The sequence below is a fragment of the Gymnoscopelus braueri genome, assembly GCF_963280865.1.
Source record: "Gymnoscopelus braueri genome assembly, chromosome: 10".
NCBI lineage: Eukaryota > Metazoa > Chordata > Actinopteri > Myctophiformes > Myctophidae > Gymnoscopelus > Gymnoscopelus braueri.
Window position 1 is genome coordinate 29,618,838 of NC_137611.1, and position 26,568 is coordinate 29,645,405.

General features: G+C 40.4%; 1 protein-coding gene across 4 annotated transcripts; it reads left to right on the forward strand.

Moving 5' to 3' along the window:
- The first annotated feature begins 115 nt into the window (after positions 1–115).
- On the forward strand, positions 116–26,568 carry tgs1 (trimethylguanosine synthase 1). Of its 4 annotated transcripts, none has more exons than XM_080440588.1 (16): positions 116–698; positions 2,146–2,213; positions 3,690–3,844; positions 4,192–4,261; positions 4,692–4,790; positions 8,763–9,320; positions 9,992–10,121; positions 11,542–11,628; positions 14,044–14,224; positions 15,533–15,792; positions 16,252–16,412; positions 17,369–17,539; positions 18,773–18,919; positions 20,443–20,659; positions 21,186–21,264; positions 26,225–26,568. In XM_080440588.1, exons 1-16 carry the CDS (start codon positions 556–558, stop codon positions 26,336–26,338), a joined length of 2,640 nt encoding a protein of 879 aa, XP_080296714.1. In that variant the 5' UTR covers positions 116–555; the 3' UTR covers positions 26,339–26,568. The 4 variants fall into 4 exon arrangements, with proteins under 4 accessions (XP_080296714.1, XP_080296715.1, XP_080296716.1 ...); XM_080440589.1 differs by having other exon boundaries at positions 16,255–16,412; XM_080440590.1 differs by lacking the exons at positions 18,773–18,919; positions 20,443–20,659; positions 21,186–21,264; positions 26,225–26,568 and adding an exon at positions 18,024–18,483.

A 26,568-nucleotide genomic window follows, 5' to 3' on the forward strand; every position in this document is an offset into this window, starting at 1 on the left:
TGTGGCCTAATTTCCTCTTTTGGGCTTGTTTTCCTAGACCTCGTTGCTTGTTTCTCTGTCAAGATCTGGCAACACCACCCGGAAGTGACCCTCCATATCCCATAAGCCAAGAGGATGGAGGGAGGAAATCGGTTTATTTATAAACAATATTGTCCAATGTCCATCTTTTGGATATACTAGCTATTAATTCCACTCTAGTTTCAAATAACATATCTGTGAGTTTAAGCTACCCAATCGTGCTTTAAAATAGATACGATTTTCCTTCTTTCAAGCTGGCTAAAAGTGACATTCTACAGTAGCTGCCTACAGTGTGTTTGTCCCTCTGGTATATGGGATCTAAGTGACTACGTTTTATCATCGTGGAAACGTGCTTCAGACTTTTTTATTTTATTTTACAGTTTGTGTTTCTGGAGGAAGAAGCATAATATTTATTTTGTTTCTCTGGAGGAAGAAGCATGATTGCTTATTTTCTAGAGAGGAGTCATTGTAAGTAACTGTTCACTGTGAGTCGTGTCAGTCTACTGAAAGACACTCAAATGAAGTGAATGAGATCAGATGAGCGACATGATGATCGACTATAGGAGTAAATGGGACGTGGTGGCTGATATCATCTTCAGCCAGAGGAACCTGTCTGGTGCTGATGGGACTGTGGACACACTGGACAGTATCCACTGTCTCTGTTCCAGGGCCTTTGTGCAGTAAGTGATGCTGCTGATTTAAACATTGCTTTCTTTAACTCCAGTGATGGAAGAAGTACTCACATGTTGTACTTAAGTAAAGTATCAAGTAGGAGAAATACTCTCTTACAAGTTAAATTACAGTATTCAAAATGAACTTGAGTAAAAGTACAAAAGTATTGGCATCAAGTACTTAAAGTGTTCAAAATGTATACAAATCTTTTGAAAATAGCAGATCTACAAGCTTGTAGATCTGCTATTTTAAAATGGCCGAAATACATATAGGGTTGAAGTGGTTAATGCATGTTTTGTGATGATAATAATAATCTGAATCTTCAAAGTAACTAGTAACTAAAGCTGTCAAATAATTGTTGTGGAGTAAAAAGTACAATATTTGCCTCTGAGATGTAGTGGAGTAGAAGTAAAAGTATTGAACATTGGAAATACTGAAGAAAGTAAAAATACCTCAAAATTGTACTTAAGTACAGTACTTGAGTAAATGTACTTAGTTACTTTACAGTACACCACTGTTTAGCTCTCTCTGAGAGTGTGCAAATGGAACCAAATGGACCTCTTATAATGGTACATTTGGTTCAATTTGTACACTTAAGAGTTACAGGTCTATACAGCAGTGGTTCTCAAAGTGGGGTCCCGGGACCCCCAGGGGTCCTTGAGGGGGTTCCAGGGGGTCCCCACTGCCCCAGCCAAATGAGAGTTAGTTAGGAAAGGAACCAAATGGACCCTTATGGTATGGGTCTGTAACTCTGAATTTGTACAAATTAGGTTCCATTTGTGCGCTCTCAGAGTTAAATTAACACTCATTTTATAGATTGGGCTCTCGGAGATGAAAGAAATTCCATGAAATTGGGGTCTGTGGTCTAATGCATGTTAAATTGGGGTTCCTTGAAATTAAAAAGTTTGAGAATCACTGCTATAGCCGTAAAATCTTCTCTTGTGGGGGTCCCTTGCATATCTTTTCAAATGGAGGTCCACCGGCTAATATATGTCAATTTGGGGGTCCTTGACATGAAAAAGTTTGAGAACCACTGCTATATAGTATAGGTCAATTTGCCCCCCTGGGGTCCATCTCTTTCAATGTTCAAAAATTATGGATAATTTGCTTATGTATACTTAACCCTTTATTCGAACAAGTTCTATGCATGACATGCTACATCAAAACACTGAATTCAAAAGTAGGTTAACTAGATCTGTCCATCTATTTGAATTGATAGAAATAAAGAATTAAAACAATATTACTTTGATTAAGGCTGATTGTCTGAATCTGTGAATATTGTCTCTGTAGGTTGGCTATAAGTCAGGAGATGTTTTACATAGACATAAATGAGATTGCTGTGAAGGATTCTCTGCTTAATTCCTGGGGTGAAATGTTAGATGAGATTATGGGTGGGTGGATGATATAATCGGTGGTACTCCTAACCTGACTCTGTCCCTGTTTCTCTCTCTTTAGGGACCGAGAGTTATATCGGTCTGATAATCGATACCTCGTCTCTGAGCTGCCGGAAACCGCGCCCCAAGGTTTGTTACAATACCAGCATAGGGCTGGACTGTTATCCAGATATTTGTGGAAATAATTATGATATTACATAATCCATGTACCTACACCTTCTTAAACAGAATTACACAGGTTAAAGAGTGTCCTTCACAGTGTTGAAAGATTGTATGAAAATAAAGTAATTTCATTATCTTAAAGGGATACTTCACTTTCGGGCCGGGGACACATTTAAAAAAAATATTAAAAATAAATGAAAAAAGTTATGGAAAATTCATGGCCCCCTCACGCATTAGAGTGTCCTACTAATGCGTGAGGGGGCCATGAATTTTCCATAACTTTTTTCATTTATTTTTTATATTTTTTTTAAATGTGTCCCCGGCCCGAAAGTGAAGTATCCCTTTAATATATATATTTTTTGTAATGTTTATTAAATGTACCATAACGGATAATTTAGTATATTGTTCAGGCCCACACCCGTGCAAGTCAAAACATATTACAATTGAAAACATACACACACTACATATACAAGAGGCTTAAATCATGGGGTCAAATCAAAGCAATTGATTTATGGTTTGAAATATGTTAACCTAAAATCAAGTAAAATCTGTAGCTTGTGTTCACCTACCAGTGCCTGTTATGTACATGTATGTCAGCAGCTTCCATGGATTGTTAGCAGGGGGTTCTATGTGGTCACTATGTGTGTAAGCAAAGATGCTATGCTGGAATGCAACCATATATATCTTTTACCATTTATTAAAAAGATTATCATCTACTGTAGGCTGCCTCATTCACTTGAATGGGGAATCTCACTTCCAGCTGAAACAGTGCGACTTGTAGTAGTTTATAATGGCATATGGTTATATATCACATTTCATAAGACATTGTACTTGTAGATAATAGATGTCAATTGGCTAAAAATGCTTTAACAAGTCTCTTAACTCTATATTCAAGTCGCACTGTTTCAGTTGGAAGTAAGATTCACCATTCTAGTGAATCAGGCAGCCTAGAGGGCGGGCCAAAGAGTACGTCACTGATCACATGACCCCAACAATCAATTCTCCAGTTCTAGGCAACATAGAAGGGGGGGGGGGGACTTTTTTCTTATTTCCACACAACAGTATATGACATGGTTCAATGTTGAAAATTAGTGGTATTCCCCTTTAACCGCCTCCAACTTGTCCAAAGTACTGCCCCTAGGGTTCTTACAAGAACCAAAACATATGACCACATTAACACTCTGTTCTTGCCTCACTGCACTGGCTACCTGTGGCATTCAAAAGTGATTTTAACATTTTATTGTTTGCACCTGCTTACATTTCTGACCTTCTGATCCCTCACAACTCTCCCTGTATACTCCCTGTAATCATAGACTCTCTCAGTCCCCAGGACTTGTAACTGAAGGAAATAGGGCATTTCCCATAAGGGCTCTACACTTGTGAAATAAACTTACACTGGAAATTAGACAGGCTTCAATGAGTTTCAGCATCTTCTGTTTATAGATGATGATCTTGATGACTTAGAAGAAGATGAGGAAGAGGAGAAAGAAGAAGAAGAAGAAGAAGAAGAAAAGGAGGTCTTAGATGAAGAGGCCCAGCTGATGGTCAGCATGGGACTGCCAGTTGCCTTCGGCAGTTTATCTGACCGGAAGAAAGCTGTGAGTAGCCATTCTAACTGAGCCTACTGTACTATAAATTGATGGAGAGATAGATTAGATTGATAGTTCAGTAGTTCTTGATCTCAACCGCAGGTGTCCTCTAACATAATAAATACTCGTCATAGTGTCCTTTATAATAAATACTCACCAAAAATATGATATGTTATAAAATCCCCCCCCCCCGGACGATTACTTTCATATCAGTGCTATGCGAAATGTGTTCACATTAAAGTTGTTTCACTGTTACGGCATAGCTTCTACATGGAATAATGGATAAATAGTCTTTATTATTGAGCTAAAATAAGTACTAAATTAGTCATAAACCGTTTTTAATTTTCACCTGACAGAGGATGAGATCAAATAAGAAGACAGCCAATCACTGGGCAGCATCACCAGAAGAGGATGAGTCCGATGAAGGTAATGAAACAAAGATGTTGTCAGTAGCTGCTAGTGTATTTGGTCCACAGGTCTTTAGTCATTATATTGGTGGTCAAAAATCTTTTGACACTGTATCAGCTTTCACTGTATTGTCGAAAAAGGAAAATACATATCAATACATGTTCCCTAGGTTTATAAATTTCACATTCAGCAATGAATGACATATTGTTTATTCATACAATGGTGTGAAGATGTTGCCCCAATAGTGTTGAGGTGGTTGGACAGTATATACAGTCTACACACACACACACACACACACACACACACACACACACACACACACACACACACACACACACACACACACACACACACACACACACACACACACACACACACACACACACACACTGTATATAAACATTCATAGGATGCCATTTTGACCGTTTCCCTATAATCATGTTCCTAGCTGAAACCCACACTGAAGTGACTGATCCAGTGGAAGAAAGAACTGGAGAACATGGAGAGAATGTGGGTGGTCAGGATGCCGGCTGGGAAACCTATTGGAGTGAGTAAGAGAACTTGGGGCATGCTGGTAAATGACCGGATAGTGTGTTGACCACAAATGCAATGTCCCCACTCCGATTCCAGCTGAAGACTTGTGTCTCTCCAACTCTCTCCCCCCCTTTCTGCCCTTGCTCAATTTCCTGTCTTTACTACACTCAGGGGTGTCAAACTCATTTTAGATCACAGGCCTGATTGGGCAAAATGCGACTTCGTGCAGGCAGGATCAGTTGGTCCAGGCCTGGGAGCATGTGCGTGAACAGCTTTCATTTTACTAGTTTTTTCAAACTGCTCTCATGTGTCTCTGCTATAACTATAAGATGTTTCAATTTACAAATTGGCGCCGTCGGGCAGAAAACGTGTATTCCCAAAGCTGTTACTTTTCAGGAAATGGGGATTTTTTTTTTCTCCAATGAATCCAATGTATATTATTTAGTCACAAGCTCTTGGAAAAATGGACATTGGTGCAATATTTATAAAACCCACAGACACACTTAAACCCTTTCACTTTTTTTTTTTAAATAGCAGAAGACAGCAATAAAATGTGGTTTCTTATGAAGAAGAGTGCCTAGCAAGCATTACTTCTATGATTGGTATTAACTTAGTCATAGGCTACTAGAATGTTGTGATGATTGATAAAAGAAAAACAGAAAAAACAGCACTGTTATTTTGGCTAAGATTGTTTTGGTAGTCCCACCCGTTCCATTAATAAACCATTTGAAATGGAACATTAGCAGATGCAAAATGTGGAACTAATGAAACAATGTAGGCTACACAACAGCACCTAATTTTTATTGGCCAGACCTGCTTCCAGCAATCAAACCCAGACAATGAACACAATTAGCCTCTAATTAGGGCCAGAGCACCAACTTATTATCTACAAGCTCATTACCTGAGACCCAAGAGAGGATGGGTGTAGAAGGGAAGGCCTGAATAAATATTTCACTGGTATTTTCAGTGATATACCATATTGTGATTACCTCTGGTTGGACATTTGTATGCTCGGAGATAGTACTTTCAAAGAAACAGGAATGATCAGAGAGTACAACATCAGTCACCACAACCCTTGGAGATTATTAAGGGCCGATTCTATTCAATTTTGTTGGCTATCCCTTGGCCTTATGACAAGGGATAGCCTAAAAATGTTTACATTTTTGTCAACAAAAATTTGCGTTATAGCCTGCGAAACATTTATTGGCAAGGCGCCAGACAGGTGGCTTGTGTAAACAAACCGGCGTGTGATTCCAAATGCAAAAAAATAAAGATATCTGATAGTAGGGGGAATAATTTGAAAAATCATACAGGCATGACATTTGGCACACATGTAAACTGTAAACATAGCAACATAATTTGGTGCAAATGTGTGTTAGCCTGTAGCACTTGACCTATCCTTGACGACCATGCAGTCTTATCAAAGGTTAAAATATAATTTCCTATAGTTTGTATAGTTTCAATGTACAGATCAATTATTTTTTGATATTGCACTGTTTAGACTGATGCTAGATTCTTGGTTGACCTATGATCCTATTACTGCGGCACTACACTGTCTCTATGCATTTGATGTACGTGTTTACCTTGTTTATTGTGAATTACTCTGGATTTAGAGCATCTGCTAAATACCTAAATTGTAAATTGTAGGTCTGTTTTGCACACCATACAGTATGGTACTGCACAGGCTTATGAAACAGCTTTTTTTCACTTTATGGGAGAAAACTGAAGACAAAAGATAGAAAAAGAGAAGTATGACTAAGTTACAGAAGTGGTAAATTTTATCACCAACATGGGTGGACTGGAAACAAAAGGCAGCCTGGGAATATTAATTACAGCAGCCCTCATATTTGTAATTAAATAAATAATAATAATAATAATAATAATAATAATAATAATAATAATAATATATTAAGTAGTGAAAGCTCATCTGTCAATCAAATAAATACAATAAAATAAATACAAATTAAAGGGCCCCAGCATGTTAATCTATAGGGCAAAACCCATACGGTCTTACAAACTAGTATTGTACTGCACATGGCTTATGAAACTCTCATATTTTGATACTACTTGTTCGAACGTTATGGGAGGAAACTGATTATTAAAAAGATAAAATAAGAGAGAAGTGAGCAGTTAAGTGTTCAATTTCATCATACATTTTATGTTGAAATTTGTGGACCAGTAATCATATCGTGTGTGTGTGTGTGTGTGTGTGTGTGTGTGTGTGTGTGTGTGTGTGTGTGTGTGTGTGTGTGTGTGTGTGTGTGTGTGTGTGTGTGTGTGTGTGTGTGTGTGTGTGTGTGTGTGTGTGTGTGTGTGTGTGTGTGTGTGTGTGTGTGTGTGTGTGTGTGTGTGTGTGTGTGTGTGTGTGCGTGCGTGCGTGCGTGCGCAAAACAAAATTTGCAACATATTAGATTTTTGAGAAAATGACCATGTTCTAATGAAATGTTATACCAGGGTCTAGTTTAGAGGTGCGGTACAAGAGATGTAATTGATATTAATTGGCTACTGTGTTGTATGCTGATCATGTCATTTTGTCTCTGGTCCAAGAATAGTTTTTCAGAGACACAGCAAATGATATTATTTGTATTCTCACCCTGAAGATGTAAAAATAAATATTGAAGGCACCCAATGGACCCTTCGCTAAACCCCACCCCAAAAGCGATTGTCCAATGCCAGCTTAGCAACCGTTGTTAGCCTGGCACAGGTCTGGCAAGCTTTCGTCACCTGCCATAGCTGCCTGTCAATGTTATTTCGCCCGCACACACACACACACACACAATCATTTGCAACATAATAGCAAGAACAGGAATCATACCAGATAACGCAATGGTGATGAACCAGCAACAGATTCCACGTACCCAAAACCGTTGGATGGTTATTTTCCCAAGCTGAAATCTGCGTTTAAACTGCAAGGCTGCATGGCTGAGTTGTTGAACACATACACAGTTTAACGTCGGGAAAGTTACACGACTCACTCGCCCAGGTGGTGTCACTAATCACCGTAATCGTAACAAAATTCAGAATCACAGCGCTGCCTGTTTCGGATTCCGCACGTTAAAGTATATTCATTCATTTGTTCGTCTATTTATTAACTGTTACTGTAGTCTTACCCTGCGGTACATGAAAACTCCTGTTACAATCATGGATCAACTTCAACCTGGTGTTTGCACTTTCTCCATTTACGGTCCGTACATCTATATAAACGTTCAGATTTCAAATATAAATTGCTTACCCTATGGCCACGGATGTTAAAATGATGCACGGGACTCTCAAAAGTACCCGTATATTCTGTATTGTTCAATAAAAAGCATTTTAATCCGATCGGTGGCCATTTTCTCATAGAGTTATAATGTATCAGAGTGCAATACACCTACCAATCGCTTAGTTGAAAGCATATGAAGAAAATGACCACCGATCAGATTAAAATGCTTTTTATTGAACAATACGGATGATACGGGTACTTTTGAGAGCCCGTACATAAATGTAACATCCATGGCCATGGGATAAGCACTTTATGTTTGAAATATGAACGTTTCTGTAGATGTACGGGCTATAAATGGAGAAAGTGCAAACACTAGGTTGAAATTCATCCATGACGGTCGAGACAGACGACCGTCGTGTATCCATGGCTATTACGCCCTCTAACATTTCCCGTGTTTTTAGTTTATTGAAATAATGTCATGCACATTTGTCCAGTGCATAGCCTACTGCAGGCCTTGTTGACTAGATTTAGAAGAGATTTTGAAGCTATTGCTGCTGAAATGATCGATTATTTTAAAGGGGAAAAGCCGTCATTTAACATGCAAGTCAATGGGTGAGAAGCAGAGATTGCCAGGCGCTGCCAGGCCTGGGTGTGACTAACTTCGCACCACCAGTCACAGAGTGGAGTGGGTGGGGCTTAGCGAAGGGTCCATTGTCCTGAGTGAGGCACAGGTTTGTAGACACGTTCTTGGTTTCAGAAATGTCCACCTTTTAATATCTGCAGGTCAGCAAGGAGAAGCTCTGCTATGGCAAGGCTGGCTAGAGAAACATCCAGAGATTCAGACATCATCCGGCAGCTACCCTGAAATGATGACTTCTCCATGGGAAAACCCAGACACAAAAGCCGCCTGGGAGCAACATTCTACGGAGACCTACTGCAGCTACTGGGAACAGTATACCTACTGGTCATCTCATGGCTGGATAACTGACTGCTCCGGCAGTAGTATACCTGCTAATGGAGAAGGACAGATGGAAGGAGATCTGAGGGCAAACGACGAGGAGCAAAGGGATGGAGATGCTGAAGTTGATGGAAGGGAAGGAGAAAAGGATGGAGCTTTTTCTTGTGATGTCAGGGATTCCTCCGAGGTCCAGTCGGAGACGGACAGGAGCACCTTGATTGGTCTGCTTGGTGAGATGAGCCTTCGGTCGGAGGTAGTTGACGCGTGTGACGGCAGAGTGAGGCAAGAGGACCATGTTTGTGGGACCGATGACCCTTGTGATGGTGGTAACGGTCAGAAGAGGACTGCCACCTCCTCAAGGGACAGCACTGCAGAAAATAGAGGTAATAATCGGATAAATATAGCTCCGTCCGTAGTACCCTAACACACATCCCTAATACTTAGGTTGAAGTCACCCCCCCCCCCATAAAAGTTTAATGTGGTGTTGTCTTAGCACTGTTGTCACCTTCTAATGCTAAACACGTGCATAAGTATTCCCATGGAGGACAAGAAAAAAACTGTGTAATTTGTACAAACAACTTGTATCTTGCCCTGGAACGCATGAAACCATTGAAGCCACTTTGACCTCAACTCTTGCCACCACCTCAACATTGGCTGGTGGATAAATCCCCCTGAATATTTCATGACTCCTAGATCAAAAGGCATCTTACATTGAATGAACGGAGCATGTGGTGGTAGCTCATTCATATTTAATAGCTGAACCCTAATTTCAGAATCACAACAAAGGCAGAGAGAGGGAAAGGAAAGGGAGAGGGATATAAAGAGAAAAGGGTGCAAAAAAAAATAAAGGATGGTGGTGGACGTGCAGGTTGGCTTGTCACAGCAACACACCCTGGCAGGCATTTGTAATCACATCATCAGAGCAAATTGAAATTTTCTAATACGTGTCTTGAGGAATGCCCACACCAATTCACCTGCATGATTCAACTTTCAATTCAACAATGATCAACTGAGAATTCTTCAGTGTGTGAACATCGCTGATGTGTAATTGTAGATTCCAGGCTGGACGGTGGCCGTCTAGGCAATCAGAATGCTTCAGGAGACCAGAAAAGGTTTAATGGTGAAGATGGTGGTGAGGATGAGGATGAGCCACCAAGAGGAGGAGATGCTAAAGTGAAGAGGAGGTGAGCAGTAATAATGTCCGCCAGGCCGGGAGGCAGACATTATGTTTTCACTCCTGTGAGTGAGTGACTGACTGACTGACTGACTGACTGACTGACTGACTGACTGACTGACTGACTGGACTTGTGGCCAGCAACATTAGAATGGTAATGCAATGAGCTAAGTAATGAAAATTTACTTTTAGTTAAGCATACACTTTTTGCTCATTTGGATTTGCTGATACAGTAGGTTGTTTACTGGAATGCATTACATGGACTTGTTTATGTACCCTTTAGAGCAGCCTTTGGTGTACCTTAAAAAACATTACAAAAAACATTAGTTTGCCTGAAGAAATCCTTGTTTTTGGTCAAAGCATTTCGCTTGTTTGTCCTCAATGCATGCTGGGGGGGAAAAAACTATAATTTTGGGGCTTTGAGTGCACAAATGCTTTATCCCTTTCGTTGGCTTTTAATTATTGAAAACATAGCTTTGTCAGCAGTCAAACTGTGTGTGTGTGTGTGTGTGTGTGTGTGTGTGTGTGTGTGTGTGTGTGTGTGTGTGTGTGTGTGTGTGTGTGTGTGTGTGTGTGTGTGTGTGTGTGTGTGTGTGTGTGTGTGTGTGTGTGTGTGTGTGTGTGTGTGTGTGTGTGTGCCCTGCTGTCCCCATCATTAAAGCTCCTTTCTACGTCTGTAGTGATGCTTAATAATCAATCACTGTATCTAACTTTAAAACTCTTGTGAACTTCATGAATACAATGAAATATGAATTTAGCTAATTCTTTCTAAAGCATTGTGGGAAACCATGATAAGTGGTACCCAGCATAGGTTTCACAGAAGAAACATTAACTGCCTTATCATCTTTAAAATGTGAAATTCACAGAAGCAAAAAGTTGTGAAACGTGTCATGTATCTAGTTAATATATTGGTTACAAGCAGGATGGAGCCAGTAAAACAGTTGTGTTATTATATACAAGGTGATTTATTCAGTTTGTGGTCATCGCACATCTAGAAAGCCTTAACTTAGCTCATAGTGTCTGGCTGAGTCAGCTGTGAGACTAGACAAGCCGTTAGTAAGATCTATGATACAGTATTATGCTGAAGCGTGTGCTAGTATTTTAAGTTTTCATTTTCATTTCAAGAAATGTATCCGAATTTACCTTAATTTTATTACCTTAACATTACCTTAAGATTATTGTCTGCCCAATAGCCATGGTATAAGCAGGATAATCTACTCCCATGGTTAAAGGCATTTCCAGACACTGGGTTGAGTGGGACCCAGCCTAAAAAAGCAAATAAGGATCATTCTAAAGACAGAAAACAATTAATTGACGTGATAGGTTGCTCTCTTTGTTCACACAAAAACACACAAAGAAATAGGCAGTAGAAATTCTAATCTAAAATAGGTGAAATGTTAATAAAGATCAAAATGTTTGTTTTCTTCCAGCCATGAGCTTGATGTGGATGAAAACCCTCAATTGTCCAAGGAGGAGGCATGGGATAAACTGGGACTTAAATGCAAACAGGACCCTCTGTAAGTTTGATAAATTGATGATCTTTATATCACTGCATGCTATTTATTATTTACTGTACAGAATCCCTTGATGCCTGCTTTACTATACACCATGATGATTAGATTCACAGGGTACATTACGCATATACCTGTCTACATTTTATTCACAGTAGCCATAGCCAGTGAATCCCTGCTTGTTTTCTTCTTCTGTTATTTCTCTGTTTTCTTACCTCCTTTTGTCTTTAGCCCCTCCCTCCCTCCTTCTTTGCTTCCTAATTTCCTTCCTTTTAACTTAAAGGGATAGGTCACCCAAAAAATAACATTTTTTCTATCGATTACTCACCCCATGGAGACTTGAATTCATGGGTATTTTTTCCTAAGCCATTCCTAAGCCAATGATTTGATGACCGGCAGCGGTTCCATATGGAGACACAAAGAGTCTCCTTTGTGTCTCCATACGGAACCGCTGCCGGTCATCAACTTATTGACTTAGGAATGCAACGAAAACAAAAAAATATGAGGTCAGTAATCGATAGAAAAAAGTAATTTTGGGGGTGAACTATCCCTTTAACTCCTCCACTCCCTCCTTCATTATTGCCTATGTTCATCCTTGTTTCACCCCCATCCTATGTAAGTATTGGCACAGTTGGGCATCTTGGTAAAATACTCATCAACCGCCGCACTCCCAGTAGCAGTGCACTCCAACAAACACAGTTGCAATGTTTGCGAGTTGGAAGGTGGCGGGATACTTGTGTCCTTATCGCTGCACTAGTGACTCCTACTGGTCGGATGGGGCGTGTGGTCAGCGGGGAGGTGAGCTGGGGGAGATAATGCAAACCACCATGCACGTTAGGCTCTCCTGGTGAACCTCCTCGCTGTGAAGTGAGAAGAAGCAGCTGGCGGCTCCATTTGTATCAGAGGAGGCAGATGGCCTCCCCTGGCCAACAGTGGTGGTTGGCAGGGACAGGGACCACATAGGGGGATCGACAGTGACTAAATTGGAAGAAAGGAAAAAAGGTCAATAAGTTGTTAGTAAATGATTGGCACAACGCATTGAACTTAAGTCTTTTTTGATTAATCAAATGCTGAATTTGAGACAAAAGGAGGAGATTGATTGCTTTTGATTAATGGCCTCCCATTTACTGTAGTACTGTCATGTCTTTGGTTCTTCTGGATAGGTATGCACTACATTTTCAAACAACAAGACATAGTGGAACAGTGTATATGTATTATAAACGCTAGTAAATGTTTAAAGTCTTGAATTCCAGTTTATTAATGATACGATAATATCACATATTATTGCTCTATGAACCTGAAAAACATAGCATAATTATTATTTATTACAGTTAAGGAAATTGGGCCAATTTTTGTACAGTGCCGCCTTGCTCTTTATCCATAGGACATGTTTGGTCTTTATAGCCAATATCATACAGTACAGTGTACTGTATATACTAAATCCCTATTCCTTTTGAGTTATTTTATTCTACAGCTGAGTTCAATTGAGTTCATAATTCACATGTGTGATTTCAATTAAGCTAATTAATGTATAACCAATAAGGTATTTTCATTTTATTTTTTGGGTGGGGCTTAGCAGGATTTTATTTAAGGTTGAGACTAGCTGCTCATTATTCTTTCTTACTGATGTAAGAGTGTGCTTCTGTTACAGTAAGGTATTTATTTTACATTTGACGGGTTCATGTATGTTAGTATTTAGATTTGATCATTATTAACATTGTATCATTTATGTAATATACACACTGTGTTACATTGTTTTCTGTTCCTTTTATATTAGGGAAACCACACATGCACATATCAACTGTAAATTCTAACACACCACCTGTGTTCAATCAATGTGACTGTGTATCTACACTGAAAAGTATACTGTATAAAGCATGGGTCTTCAACTAGGGGTCCGGGACCCCTAGGGGGTCCTCAGAGTTACTACAGGGGGGCTGCCAAATCTTTGTGATTGGAACTTTTTTTTTACACTAACAACTTGAACACTTGTATCCCTATTCTGAGGGGAACATTAGCCTAAAAATAGCAGATCTACAAGCACACAACGCCTTGTGCTGTGATGCGTTGTGTACTTGTAGATCGGCTAAGTACAGAGCCAAAGGTCAAGTTTACTAAGTATTCATGCTAATGTGTTGAGGGTTACACATAAGCATGAATCCAACACTGATGATAGTGCTGTCAAACAAATCATCTATGAAAAAGTTTAATCTGCAACACAATTTTATACAATATGTAGTGGGGGGTCCCTGCTTCATCTCTCTCTCAGCTAAGGGGTCCTTGAACTCAAAAATGCCCCGTGGTGGATGGGCATCCTGAGTTGCCCCTAACTTCCCGAAGAATGGTTCCTATTCTGAATAGTGTAAATAATCCTGTATTTGTTTGTGTACTGTTATTGTATGTACTTGTATGCATCAACAGGTTTGACAGCGTGCTGCGGTTTAAAGGCAGTTCGACACAGAAGTGCCAGCCCAGAGGAGCTAAAGCGTGGAGAAGCAGGAAACACGTGGGAAACAGAGGAGCCCACCGTGGGAACAAACACATCTTTTTCACAGACGACGAACACAACACACAGCCACAAATTAACACTACCGTCCAGAAGGTACTGCTATTACTGACTATCTTGTCACAACTGTTATGCTTAATTGTATTATTGCAAGGGTACAGACTAGAGTATGTACTCTAGTACTCTAATGTAAAGTAAAATGGCTTGGAAAGAAAATACATCATTAATGTGTTCTTTTTAAGGGCATCATTGCTAAAACTCCTCCACTCCATCTATCCTTGTGGGGTCTTCTCCTTTTTTCCCTCTCCTTTGAGCCCTCCCATTCTCTTCTCTTCTCCATTTGATTGTAATAGGCATTGCTCAGCATGTTTGGCCCAGCATACTTGTTAATGTCACTCAACTTCCCTCAGTTTCTTGTAGATGTGCGGCAAAGGCAATAACATACACACAATACACAGTGCATGCGCATGTACACATACTGTATCCTCTAGTCTCTACATTCACATCCACACATTGTCTTCACAGACAGGCACACACGCACGCACACACACTCATAGGCCTCAGACAGTGTGACCTTGGTAGACAGGCATACACATTTTTATTCATATGCTGACAGTGCAAAATAGTTTTTTTTTATCGTTGCACTGAGGGAGAAAAATGTAATGAAATGTCTCACAAAGTTTTCTCCTCTCCTCTCCTCTGTTCTGTTTGATTCAATCAGATTTTTATTCCCAAACTTGTTTCGTAAGGACATGTATTGCTAATCTACACTACACGCCATCAAAGGATGTCTTTAACAAGTCACAAATGGAGTTGCATTGGTGCAAAGCATTGCTGCACTTTCAATTATCATGGCCCAACTTGGTTTGCACAACCAACTCTGACCATGCCTGGCAGTGAGCTATTTTGTATTCTTTTCAAATCACAGTAACAACAAATGTTAGAAAACCCAATGATGCCACAAATGCAGTGAACCTTGCATACTCTGCACAAATGTCCTTTTTATTTCCCTAACCAAATTGAGTACACACATTACTGGATTCAAATAATTTTGGCTGAGTCAGATACTGAGATACTTCATCTACCCGACATTACATTTCGTTTTTATTTGTTGCCAAAAAGGACTTTAACATTTTTCACAGTTCTTGTTGAGATGTTCCCCCACCCCCTTAAATTTGTGTTAAGGTTGAGGAAATGTTTTTTTTATAATTTTCCTGGGCAAAATTTACACTATCATGCACATGGATGCAAATAAACATACACACACTGGCATATTCTTCTCTCCCAACATACAGATGCACATTAACAATATGCACACACACTGTCACACAGTATTTCCGTTTGTCTGAAACGCGCTACGCAAATGTAGTTTGACTTGACATGGGTTTGTTTCTTTTTCCTCAGGTGCAGAGCTTTCTCCAGAGAGTGGGGAGCGAGTCAGAAATGCTGGCGACACCACGGGATGACCTCCCATGTGACACCTCCCTCGCAGGCGATACACAGCATGTCAAGGACACAACCCCCAGTAATCCTGCACTGGAAGGAGTGCCAGCAAATGAGGAGGAGGAGAAGGAGGAGGGGGTATTAAGGGAAGAGAAGGGGGACGAGGTGGAAGAGCATATAGATGGAGGTGTGGAGGTGGAAGAGTGCCAGTCCAGCCCAAGGTTAGTATAGTTTTGCATTTTTCATTAGTTTTTAGTTTTATTCAGTTTTGCCTTTTTTTTGTTTTCAATTTCAGTTTAGTTTTGATAGTTTTTTTCTAAGTGGGTTTGCTAGTTTAGTTTTGCTTTTAGTTTATCGAAAGGCTTACTTTTAGTTTAGTTTGTATTAGTTTGAGTGTTAGTTTTAGTTTTTTTGTTGTAATATGGGGTAATCAGTGGAAAGATTCAACAAGCTCAGAAAAATAGTGAAAATAGCAGATCTGCTATTTTTTACTAAGACTAAGGACATTTTCTCTCTGACTTAAGTTTGAAAAAAGAACATTTTGAACACAATAGAGTTTCTGTCAGTTTTTTGTGTGTAAATCTAGTTTTTAGTTTCTATTTCAGTTAACTAAAATGTATTTTCTATTCTAGTATTAATTATTTTGTTAGTTTTAGTTAACTATCATAACTCTGGTCCAGCAGTCTAGAGACCAACGATGAGAAGGGGACCCAGGACAAAGTCCCTGCAGGGACACCCTTTACTGTGCAGCAGGAAACCAAGGATGAAGCCAACGGGAGGCCGGTTTATTGTCTGGACATCCCAGACTATCTCCTACCTGACCAACCCAACAAACATACCGGTGAGTCTTAATCCAGTGTAACAGCTAATCAAGAAGCAGGTTTGTTCGTGCAAATTTTTAGATCTCTTTATAATAAGACTATATCGATTTGTCTGATTAACCATTTAAGTCCTGTATTATACAGTACGTCATAGTAGTACAATGGTGGCATGCAAAAACAGCGAAAATAGACGATTTGAAGTCATGTCGCCCAGCCCTACTTACAGCTAATCCTTAATCCACAGATCCCCAAAAGTTTCCCCCCAAAACTGTTATCATCTCTGCCAGGCCAGACAGCCGAAGGCCGAGGAAATTATGTTTTCGCCCCTGTCCATCTGAAAGGCTGATCTCAGGCACTGCTTGACCTATCGGCGTTAAACTTTGCACTCATACTCCTCCTAGTAGACCAAAGAAGAAACTTTGCCCCCAATCTTTAAAATCGGCCTCATGGTGGTGCTATAATAGGCCGATTCACGTTTTTAGTTTAAACCATAGGTCGTACAGTAAAAATAATTTCCCCTGGATCATGACGCCACTTCCCATGGGCATGCCATTTCCACCTGACAAGATGGACATTTTATTGCATTTTATTTCATCTACTCAGTCTGTGTTTCCTACTATATGTGGTTCTCAAAATAATCATTATATTATATTATATTATCATTATTCAAACTGTCATTAGTCAAACTAGTTAGGCAGTAGGTTATTCCTGATATAACCGGTGCTGACTGACTTTCAAGCCCTTAAGGCTTTAGTGTTGTTTCCACTTCATTTTTCATGCCCATGGTGATGAGTAATTCTCATTCCACAAAGGTCAAACGATATGACTTGTCTATCCATCTGTCTTTGATGTGGTCTTTGATCTACCTTTAAATGTACTGCTTTACAGTGGCCTTCTATATCTGAATAAAATGCCTGTGGCGTGTTACATTAGAAACATCCTAACCCCAAAAAACGCTTGTGTATCCGAACTGTAGAGCTGAGCGTGAAGGGTGCCACTAAGCGGAAGAAAAGAAAGAAGGTGCGGAAGAGGGGAGGGTATGGTGAGATGCCGGCAGAAATGGCTGCAGAGCCAGAGCTCGCTAAATACTGGGCCCAACGCTACCGGCTGTTCTCTCGTTTCGACGAGGGCATCAGACTGGACCACGGTGAGTCTACGGTAACTCACACTCGTGTACAGGCTGAACTGACATACACAACACCTTGATTCCTTTACACTTGACTCTGCATCTTTTATTTCAGTTCCGTTTCACATCACATTATATACAACCAAACAGCAGTTGTCCATTTTATTAAAGTAAGGAACAAACCAACAACAATTTTACATTTTGAGATAAAACCTTGTTTTCTGTACAAATTAGCTTGTAACATCCAACTAAAATGGTAAATCAGGCCGCAAGCAGGCCGCATATCTGCTTCAAGAGGCTCTTCTTCCTTTTCCCTTACAGACCAGTTGACTGAGAGCAGACTTTGTTCCGCACTATTGCTCCTATTCCTTGTTGCAATGACATTGAGATACTGTGTCATGAAATAGAGACTGACATCATCTCTGCTTGTGTCTCTCCGATTCTTGGTGTTCGTGATATTAGTGTGCCACCCAGTGGTGTTAATGTGCATTACACATCTCTGCAGAGATGATGTCTTCAAGGGCCGACCCTCAGGGGTGGGGGATGACCTACAAGAATGAATGTCACTGTGTCACTCTACAGTGACAGGACCTGCCACACATACTGTGCATGCTCACACATCAACTTCAAATTGTGACATAATGGCTGCAGATATGTCAGAATGAGCTACATCATGAGGTTCAATGCTGAAAGACGGTTGACACCATATCAGTCTCATATTCACTGTTATATGAGTATACACACATGCAGTATTGGTGATAGATGTATATTCATGCATACAATCCCTGTTAGACTGTGCATTTATATATAACTACAGTATATATGATATAACTCAGCCAGTCCCTGTTAACTTTATTTGATGGTGTCTTTATATTAACTTTATTATTATCTCTCTACTCTTACCTGTACCTATCCTGTGTTTCACGCTTTAGCAGCAACAGCAGCTACAATACAGTGATAATTGTGGACTTGTCTTAATTGGTGAAGCAGTTTTTTAATTTATAGACGGAGGCTATTTATAAAGTTAGATTGTCCCTTTTCACTATACAAGAAAGTAATCATGGCTAAAACAAATATTTAGACAACCGTATATAATAATGGGCGTCAGTTGTGTATTGTGTTCCTCTGTCATATTGCCTCTGTTACTAGCACAAGATAAATTTACTACCGTTTTCGTATTATATTTTTCTGTAATGACCCTGTGTACAAACCAACTTCGGGAACCCATCTCACATGTGAATCATGGCATTTCAGAGGGCTGGTTCTCTGTGACACCAGAGAGAATCGCGGAGCATATCGCCCTGAGGGTCGAGGACACATTCTCTGACTCACATCTGCTCATCGACGCCTTCTGTGGGGTCGGAGGAAATGCGATCCAGTTTGCCCTCTCCGGAAAGAGAGGTATGCCCAGGTTGTGTGTGGGTGTGTCCTTAATCTACAATGTTTATTAGGACCCAATATGAAGTTCCCTTTGACCACTACTTCAAGGACCTAATTTATTCTAAGTCACATGACCATGTTGCTCGAGTCAGTCATGTAATGATATTGGTATAAAGTAGGTTTTTGGGGTGTAGTGGAGTGAATGAGGTAATTGGTAATACATTTAAGGTTTTGTACTCTATGTGCATTCTGAGTACATTTGGAGTTTTACAGCATGGTTCTGCAAGAGGCTAGCTAGTCATCTATGAGAGCGTGTGTGTGTGTGAGACGTGTGTGTATGTCTGTCTGCCTGTCCAGAGATAGTCTTGCAAACCACGGGACTGATTAGTGAACGCTGCCACAGAAGTAAATCCAATAATTTGTTTTCACATGCGCGCGCTAGATACATCATAGACGACTTACTTCATAGATGATTGATGTCACAGGCCAGTCCAAGATCCACATTGGAGCTAAACTGTTCCTATGTTGATACCGAGATCCACAGAATTTCCTAGTTTAATGATGAACAGTTTAAACAGTATTTTGACCTTTACATGATAGCAAGCACATCACATTCCTTGTTACATATCACGTATATATATGTATGTTACAGGGTGAATGGAGAACCAGGGTGATTGAAGAAGGCTCGCTCGTTTTTACCCACCCAGCAATTCTGTAGAAGAAACACTAGAGGGAGCCACAAGCCAGGCTTGTGCACAAGCATATATGGCCGCGACCACCCACACACACACAGTCACACACACACACACACATGCGCGCGCACGCGCTCATGCTTTCAATGGACTGTTAAGATACTTTTATTGTGTTCTGCTGGCTTTTGTTTTAGTTTTTTACACACACACACACACACACACGCACACGCACACAGTGATCCATGAAAAGAACTATTCTGTCCCTATCGGTTTACAACTCGAACGGCGCTGTGTCGACTAGTAGAGCATCGGCCGGTCAGCGCGGGCACAGCGCGAGGGCGCGCCTCCTCGGCCTCAAGCTCTACTAAGTCGGCGCGCCTCCGTCATGGACAAGCGTGTGCGTGTGAACGTGTGTTCAGCGCTCCCCTAGCGTAGCTTCCTGGTTGCTATGTGGGGGGGAACAACAAAAGACAGGTCCGCGTCGCATCAAAGCCCCGCCTCTTGGCGCCGCGTTCTCCTTCTCCTCGGAGGAGGAGGAGGAGGAGAAGGAGGAGCTCCTCCTCGCGAGCCTCTCATAATAAACCCCCGCCTCGCAGCGCCGCGTCCTCCTTCTTTTGAAAATAGCAGCAATCTACAAGCTCACACTCCTCCTCCTCGCGAGCCTCGCTAATAAACCCTGTCTCGAAAAGCCTAAAAACGAGCGCTCTGTCTTCAATCACCCTGGATCTCCATTCACCCTGTGACATATACATTACTTGACTAGCACAGAGCACAGAGTTGGTTTGGAAATGATTAAGTAATTAATATGTTTATTAAAATGCCAGGTGACATTTTTTGTACTTATTTTGTCAGTCCTGGCCATTGATATTGACCGAGAGCGTTTGGACTTGGCGCATCACAACGCCACGGTTTACGGTGTCGCTGACCGGATTGATTTCGTGCAAGGGGACTTCCTACAGCTGGCACCCCGGCTCCGTGGTGACGTGGTTTTCCTGTCACCTCCATGGGGCGGGCCAAACTACTTGACCGCTGACGTCTTTGACATCAAGACCATGATTGAACCAGATGGATATCCTTTGCATATGTTGATTGATTGATTGAATGCTTTATTAACAGTTAGCAAATAGTACAGTGGTACGATTATACAATGATGCTAAAAGGACTTGTTTCCATTGTGGCCCTGTGTAATTCAATTCATCAAGTGAGATAGGATATGATGAGATGAGATTACATTACATAAATTAAGATGGTCATCTCACCTAATCTTTTTATGTTCTATTATACCATTACCATGAGATGAGATGACTTAGGATTAGTTTAAACGATAGAATGAGATAGATGAGACACAATATCATAAAACTGTACTGAACCAAGAGGGGGAATTTGGTTGTTAAAGCAGTGAGGAACAGCCTTATGGAATAGAAATTCGAGAGAAGAATGATTTATCACAACAATGTACAACACGTCTCACCAAAACCTAGAACTAGATCTAACAGATGTCCCATCATGTGCTGTGACAGGTGTACATACTGTAAGGTGCAGCTTCAAAACTGTCCGTTACGGGGGGATTGTCTGTTGTCCTTAACCACTGACACTTATGAAATCTTCCGCTTGTCCAAACTGATCTCGGACAACATTGTGTATTTCCTGCCTCGGAACGCCGACATGGATCAGGTTTGTGTTTGAAAGTGTGGTTCTGTAGGACATTGGTTCTCAACCTGTGGGTCGGGGGGGCGGGGTCCCCAGATGACAGTGAAGTGACAATTTAAGGACTTTTAAGACCGAAAAAAAAAGAAGAGACCATTACCGCATCAAAAGTAATCAACAAAACTATACTATAAAAACTAGTCAAACATTGTCAAATAATATAAGAAAGAGACAAAAAATAAATAAATAGCAGATCTACAAGGCGTTGTGAGCTCGTAGATCTGCTATTTTCACAATATGTAATGGAACCGAGTCAAACTAAATGTAATGCCTCAACTCCTACAATTCTAAGTGCTTATCAGGGTGGGGGTTCCCAGTTCAAATAGGGGGGTCACAGCCTGAAATGGTTGAGAACCACTGCTGTAGGAGATGCAATGCATGTACAGTACTGTTCTGTATGTATGTCCACACTCCTCTGGATGAGAGCATCTAATACATTAATTATGATAAAAAGCTGTAATCAAAAGAATACTCTGATGAAGTGTTTGTTTAATGTATGTGTATATTTTCTGCAAGCCGCAAACATTTTAGAACGTGATAATTTTTTTAAGTACTGTGTTGCTTTCTTTTTCCCCCCCAACAAAATGCATCCTCATTATCAGGCAATAAAATGTGTGCGTGTAGCATCATTATCAAGCTACAAAAAGCAAACACAAATCCAGGCATTGACACTAAGGGTTGCCCACCTGCCCCTGGCAGGTAAATAAAACTTGCGGGCAGGTGGAGTTTGCTTTCAGGTTGCCCGACCGGGCAAGTGCTCGTTTGAGAGGGGACGCAACCGTCTATTAACATAACAAGATATTTCTGTCTAAACACCTGAACGTGGCCAGAGCTCTGTCTTCTGATCTGTGGAATGTAAAATAAGAGCACTGTTTACCTATAATGTGCTGTTTTCACTGTCGCTACATTTAAAAAATATTAAATAACGAATGTGAGCCCATAGTCATTTTCATAGCTACAGTATGTAGGTATTTGGCATAAAAAATTATATGACATTTTTTATCGCACAGCCCCAGAAAGTAAAAAAATAAGTGTTAAATTGAACGGTAATTCAAAGTTTACCTATCATTTTATAATGGACGATTTACTTTTCGGGCAAGTGGGCATGACCTTTGGGCAAGTAGAACATGACCTGTACTTGCCCGACGGGCCAGTGCCTCTGAGACCTTAGTGTCAACCCCTGCAAATCTGCCTTATTCGTTTAAGGACATTTACAAGAAGCTTAGGGACCAGTCGAAATTTACATAAGGGGGGGCATGGAGGAAATGTATGTGCCCTGATCTAAAATGCCATGACCCTCCCTTTGACAAAAAAAAAAAATCAATGACCCTCCCCAAGTGATTACAAAAAAAAGAGTAACCCTCCCCGCCTAGAAGTGTCACGATATAGCCTATCGTGGTATTAAAATGTGATGATAGGTATTGTCATGATGTCATACTGTATCGTAATATTTTTTTAATTGTTTTTTTAATAAAAAAAAAACACTTTCTTTTTTTTTGCCGGTGAAAGTTAGGAGTTTTTACTGTATGATATGAAATGTAAAGCTTATCATAATCATAGTAATTATTAATCATGTCCTCCATCATATTCAAGGTATTTTGGAGAGAAATGAAACAGACTCCAGTCAGTCACTTTCAGTTTAAAGCACTGCAGAGGGGAGGTGTTGTGTGTCAGCTGATGCTCGTTGACGCTCGTTAATGTGACATGCATCTGCACTCTCAAATAGGCCTACATCTAATCTAAGATTGTATTATACTGTATCTGGTATTATAGATTTTTTTTAGCTGTTGGAAATAACTAGGCTGCACTTGGTTGGTAAAGTCCCGATGACAAAAATATGAGGTTTGTGGAATTTATAGTTATGCAGTCTTATATTATATTATATTTGTTATATTAGTGTCTATCTGTCCTCTGAAACAATGGGTTTATAGTTAGTGAGAACTTCACTTCTCCATTAAGCTTGCACAAATGTATTTATTTGTGTGTACAAAGCACTTTGTAATTGTTTCTAACTTGCTTTATAACGTTATTTATAAGATGATGGCCAATGTTGATGATACATGAGAAAAGAACATTAATAATATATCATATCGATATCATGCCCAACATCATGTATCGTATTGTGAAATTCTTGACACCCCTAACCCTCCCCATCAAATACAACATGACATTTAAAACTGATATGTCCAATGTTTTGCTTTCCACATTGATTAGAACATTCATTGCTGTAGTGTAGTCAGTCTTGCTAAATGCACAGTGTATCTGTAGTAGTGGTAGCAGAATGGATAGTGTTCTCATCTTACATGTGGGAAACCCATTGAATCCTGGTCAGATTGAAGAAAGTTGAATATTTGGTAACCAGTAGTTTAAAACTTTTGTCACTCTGCCCTTTTAATTATCAACTACAGTGACTACAACTACACTGTTGCCTACATAAAACAAATTAGGCTATCAATTATGGCCTGATGCTTCTGGTTTTACTTGTGGAGCTAGGCATCTATATGTCACAGTACGTTTGGAGAACCAGTACGATTGAAGACAGAGCGCTCGTTTTTAGGCACGGGGCTCCTTCGGGGCGAGGCGGGGCTTTTCGAGACAGGGTTTATTAGCGAGGCTCGCGAGGAGGAGAAGGAGGACGCGGCGCTGCGAGGCGCGGGTTTATTACGCGAGTCTCACGAGGAAGAGGAGCCTCCTCCTCCTCCTCCTCCTCGCGTAATAAACCGTCCCGTCCTCTCCTTCTCTCCTTCTCCTCCTCCTCCGAGGAGGAGAAGGAGAGCGCGGAGAGGCGGGGCTTTGATGCGCCGACGGAGACCTGTCTTTTGTTGTTCCCCCCCACATAGCAACCAGGAAGCTACGCTAGGGGAACCATAATATCTATGAGGGGAACGCTGAACACGCGTTCACACGCACGGCGCGCCGACTTAGTGGAGCTTGAGGCCGAGGAAGCACGCCCTCGCGCCTCCAGGCGCGAGTGCCCGCGCTGACCGGCCGATGCTCCACTAGTCGACTCAGCGCCGTTTGAGTTGTAAACCGATAGGGACAGAATAGTTCTTTTCATGGATCACTGTGTGTGTGTGTGTGTGTCAGGGAGAAAGTAAAACAAAAGCCAGAACACAATAAAAGTATCTAAACAGTCCTGCTTTCAATAAACCAAAAAAAGCATGAGCGCGTGCGCGTGTGTGTGCGTGTGTGTGTGTGTGTGTGTGTGTGTGTGTGTGTCTGTGTGTGTGGCCATATATGTTTGTGCACAAGCCTGGCTTGTGGCTCCCTCTAGTGCTGGGTGGGTGGTAAAAACGAGCGCGCTTTCTTCAATCGTACTGGTTCTCCAATCATACTGTAACATATACACAACTGTCCATATAGATCCACATTAATCACATGCACAGAATTACTTCAAATGATTATGAATATCCAGTTATAGTAGGCCTATTTATAATGCATCTCTCCAATAACGCCTGTTGAAGTTTTGCTTAATTGTTCAACCACCATCGTTAAGACGCTGAATAGATTTGGGTCGTTCACACTCGCTGTGCGTTGATGGCTTGTTAACGACCGTCATTGATTCTAAATAGACAAGGTGTTACTTGATTTGAATTCTTTGTATCCTTTGAAATGGAGAGGGGTCATTGACCACTGTTCTGCTGTACTAAAAAGGTATATAAAAAACGGACTATTTTATCAATTCAAAATTGCATGACCCTCCCTTGGATTCAAAGTAAAATTAGCTGACCCTCCCTTGGACCAAAATTAGAAAGGCATGACCCTCCCCTATTTTCCTCCATACCCCCCCTTATGTAAATTTCGACTGGTCCCTTAGACCACTTTTTAGTCATTGTTAACTCACCAGCTGCCAGAGTTATTTCAGATTTTTAGCTGTTGGCTGCCAGAGATTTTTCATTGAAAAACAAAAAGTACTCCGGAGCCGAGATACAGAATGTTTAAGTTTTAAGTTAACAAGGAAGTAGATAGGAGTCTAGATCTTCGAAAAATCATATCTCCTTGGTCTTTGGGTCAAATTTATTTTTATATATATATATTTTTTTAAACGCATATATGCGTTATTGGCAGGCAAGTGATGTATTCTAAAAAACGCATATATGCGTTATTGGCAGGCAATGAGTTTGGCTTTTTTTAAGCATTGTCCTCACATATTAAGATGTCATTACAACGGTTTACTATGATTTTGAAGCTAAAGAGAGCCGGTATAGGTTGAGGGGAACAAAAATGCTTAAAACAACAAGGGCCAGAACAAATATTAAAAAGCTATGTGTATCTGCAAAAGTGATTAAAAATATGGAATAGCTGTGAAAAAATTAATAATTTTACATTTCTAAAATTAATATGGTAATTAAATATAAAATGTTATTTAATCAATATAAAAATAATATGTAATAATTACAAAGATTATAGAAAGATTGTCTTTGTTTCTATTGCTTGATGATTCTGCAATTGTTTTCTGTTTTATTTTGCTTATTTAAAGTAAGAAGGTTAGGCACTATAAGCTTGGGTTTCAGCCTACACCTTTTCGGCCTAGCTGTTTTGTGTGCAGTTTTTGTGTGCAGTTTTGTTGTATGAAGTATCATATTTGTACATGGCTAATGAGCTAAAATAATTATTACTATTTAAAAAGAAAATGAAATTGGCTAATGCATGCACAGTGCATCCTCATTTGCACTATGTTATGTAAGAGGCTGTGAAGTGTGAACACTCTTCTAATTTACAAGTGATTGGCATTTATCAGTATACACACTTGGATAACATCGAGTTGTGTCTAATGGTTGATAATGTGACAGTGGTTGTTCCGTCAGCCATAATGTTTTCTGAAGAAATGTACACAAATCTTTAAAGCAGCCCGAGTTATGAATTTATAGATAGATAAATAGATAGATATAGATAGATATTAACTGTGTGTTTATTACCTTGTCAGATTGCCTCACTTGCCGGCCCGGGAGGAAAGGTGGAGGTGGAGCAGAACCTCCTCAACAACAAGCTGAAGACCATCACTGCGTACTTTGGCAACCTCATCAAGTCTGCCTGCTAGAAAAACGACACCAGTTGGTTTTCACCTGCTTTCATCCTGGCACCCAATGTAGTGAAGTTGTTCTTTGTCCACAACCTTTTCAGAACATCTCATGATCCACTGTTTTGTCCTCAACCTCTGGCTTGAGAGAGCACCCTGCCCGTAATTATCAGTTTTAATATATTTGTATTTTTGGGGGGGTCATTATTTGTCATTTTATTGTACTTTATAGCTCATTAAAAGCATTTTTT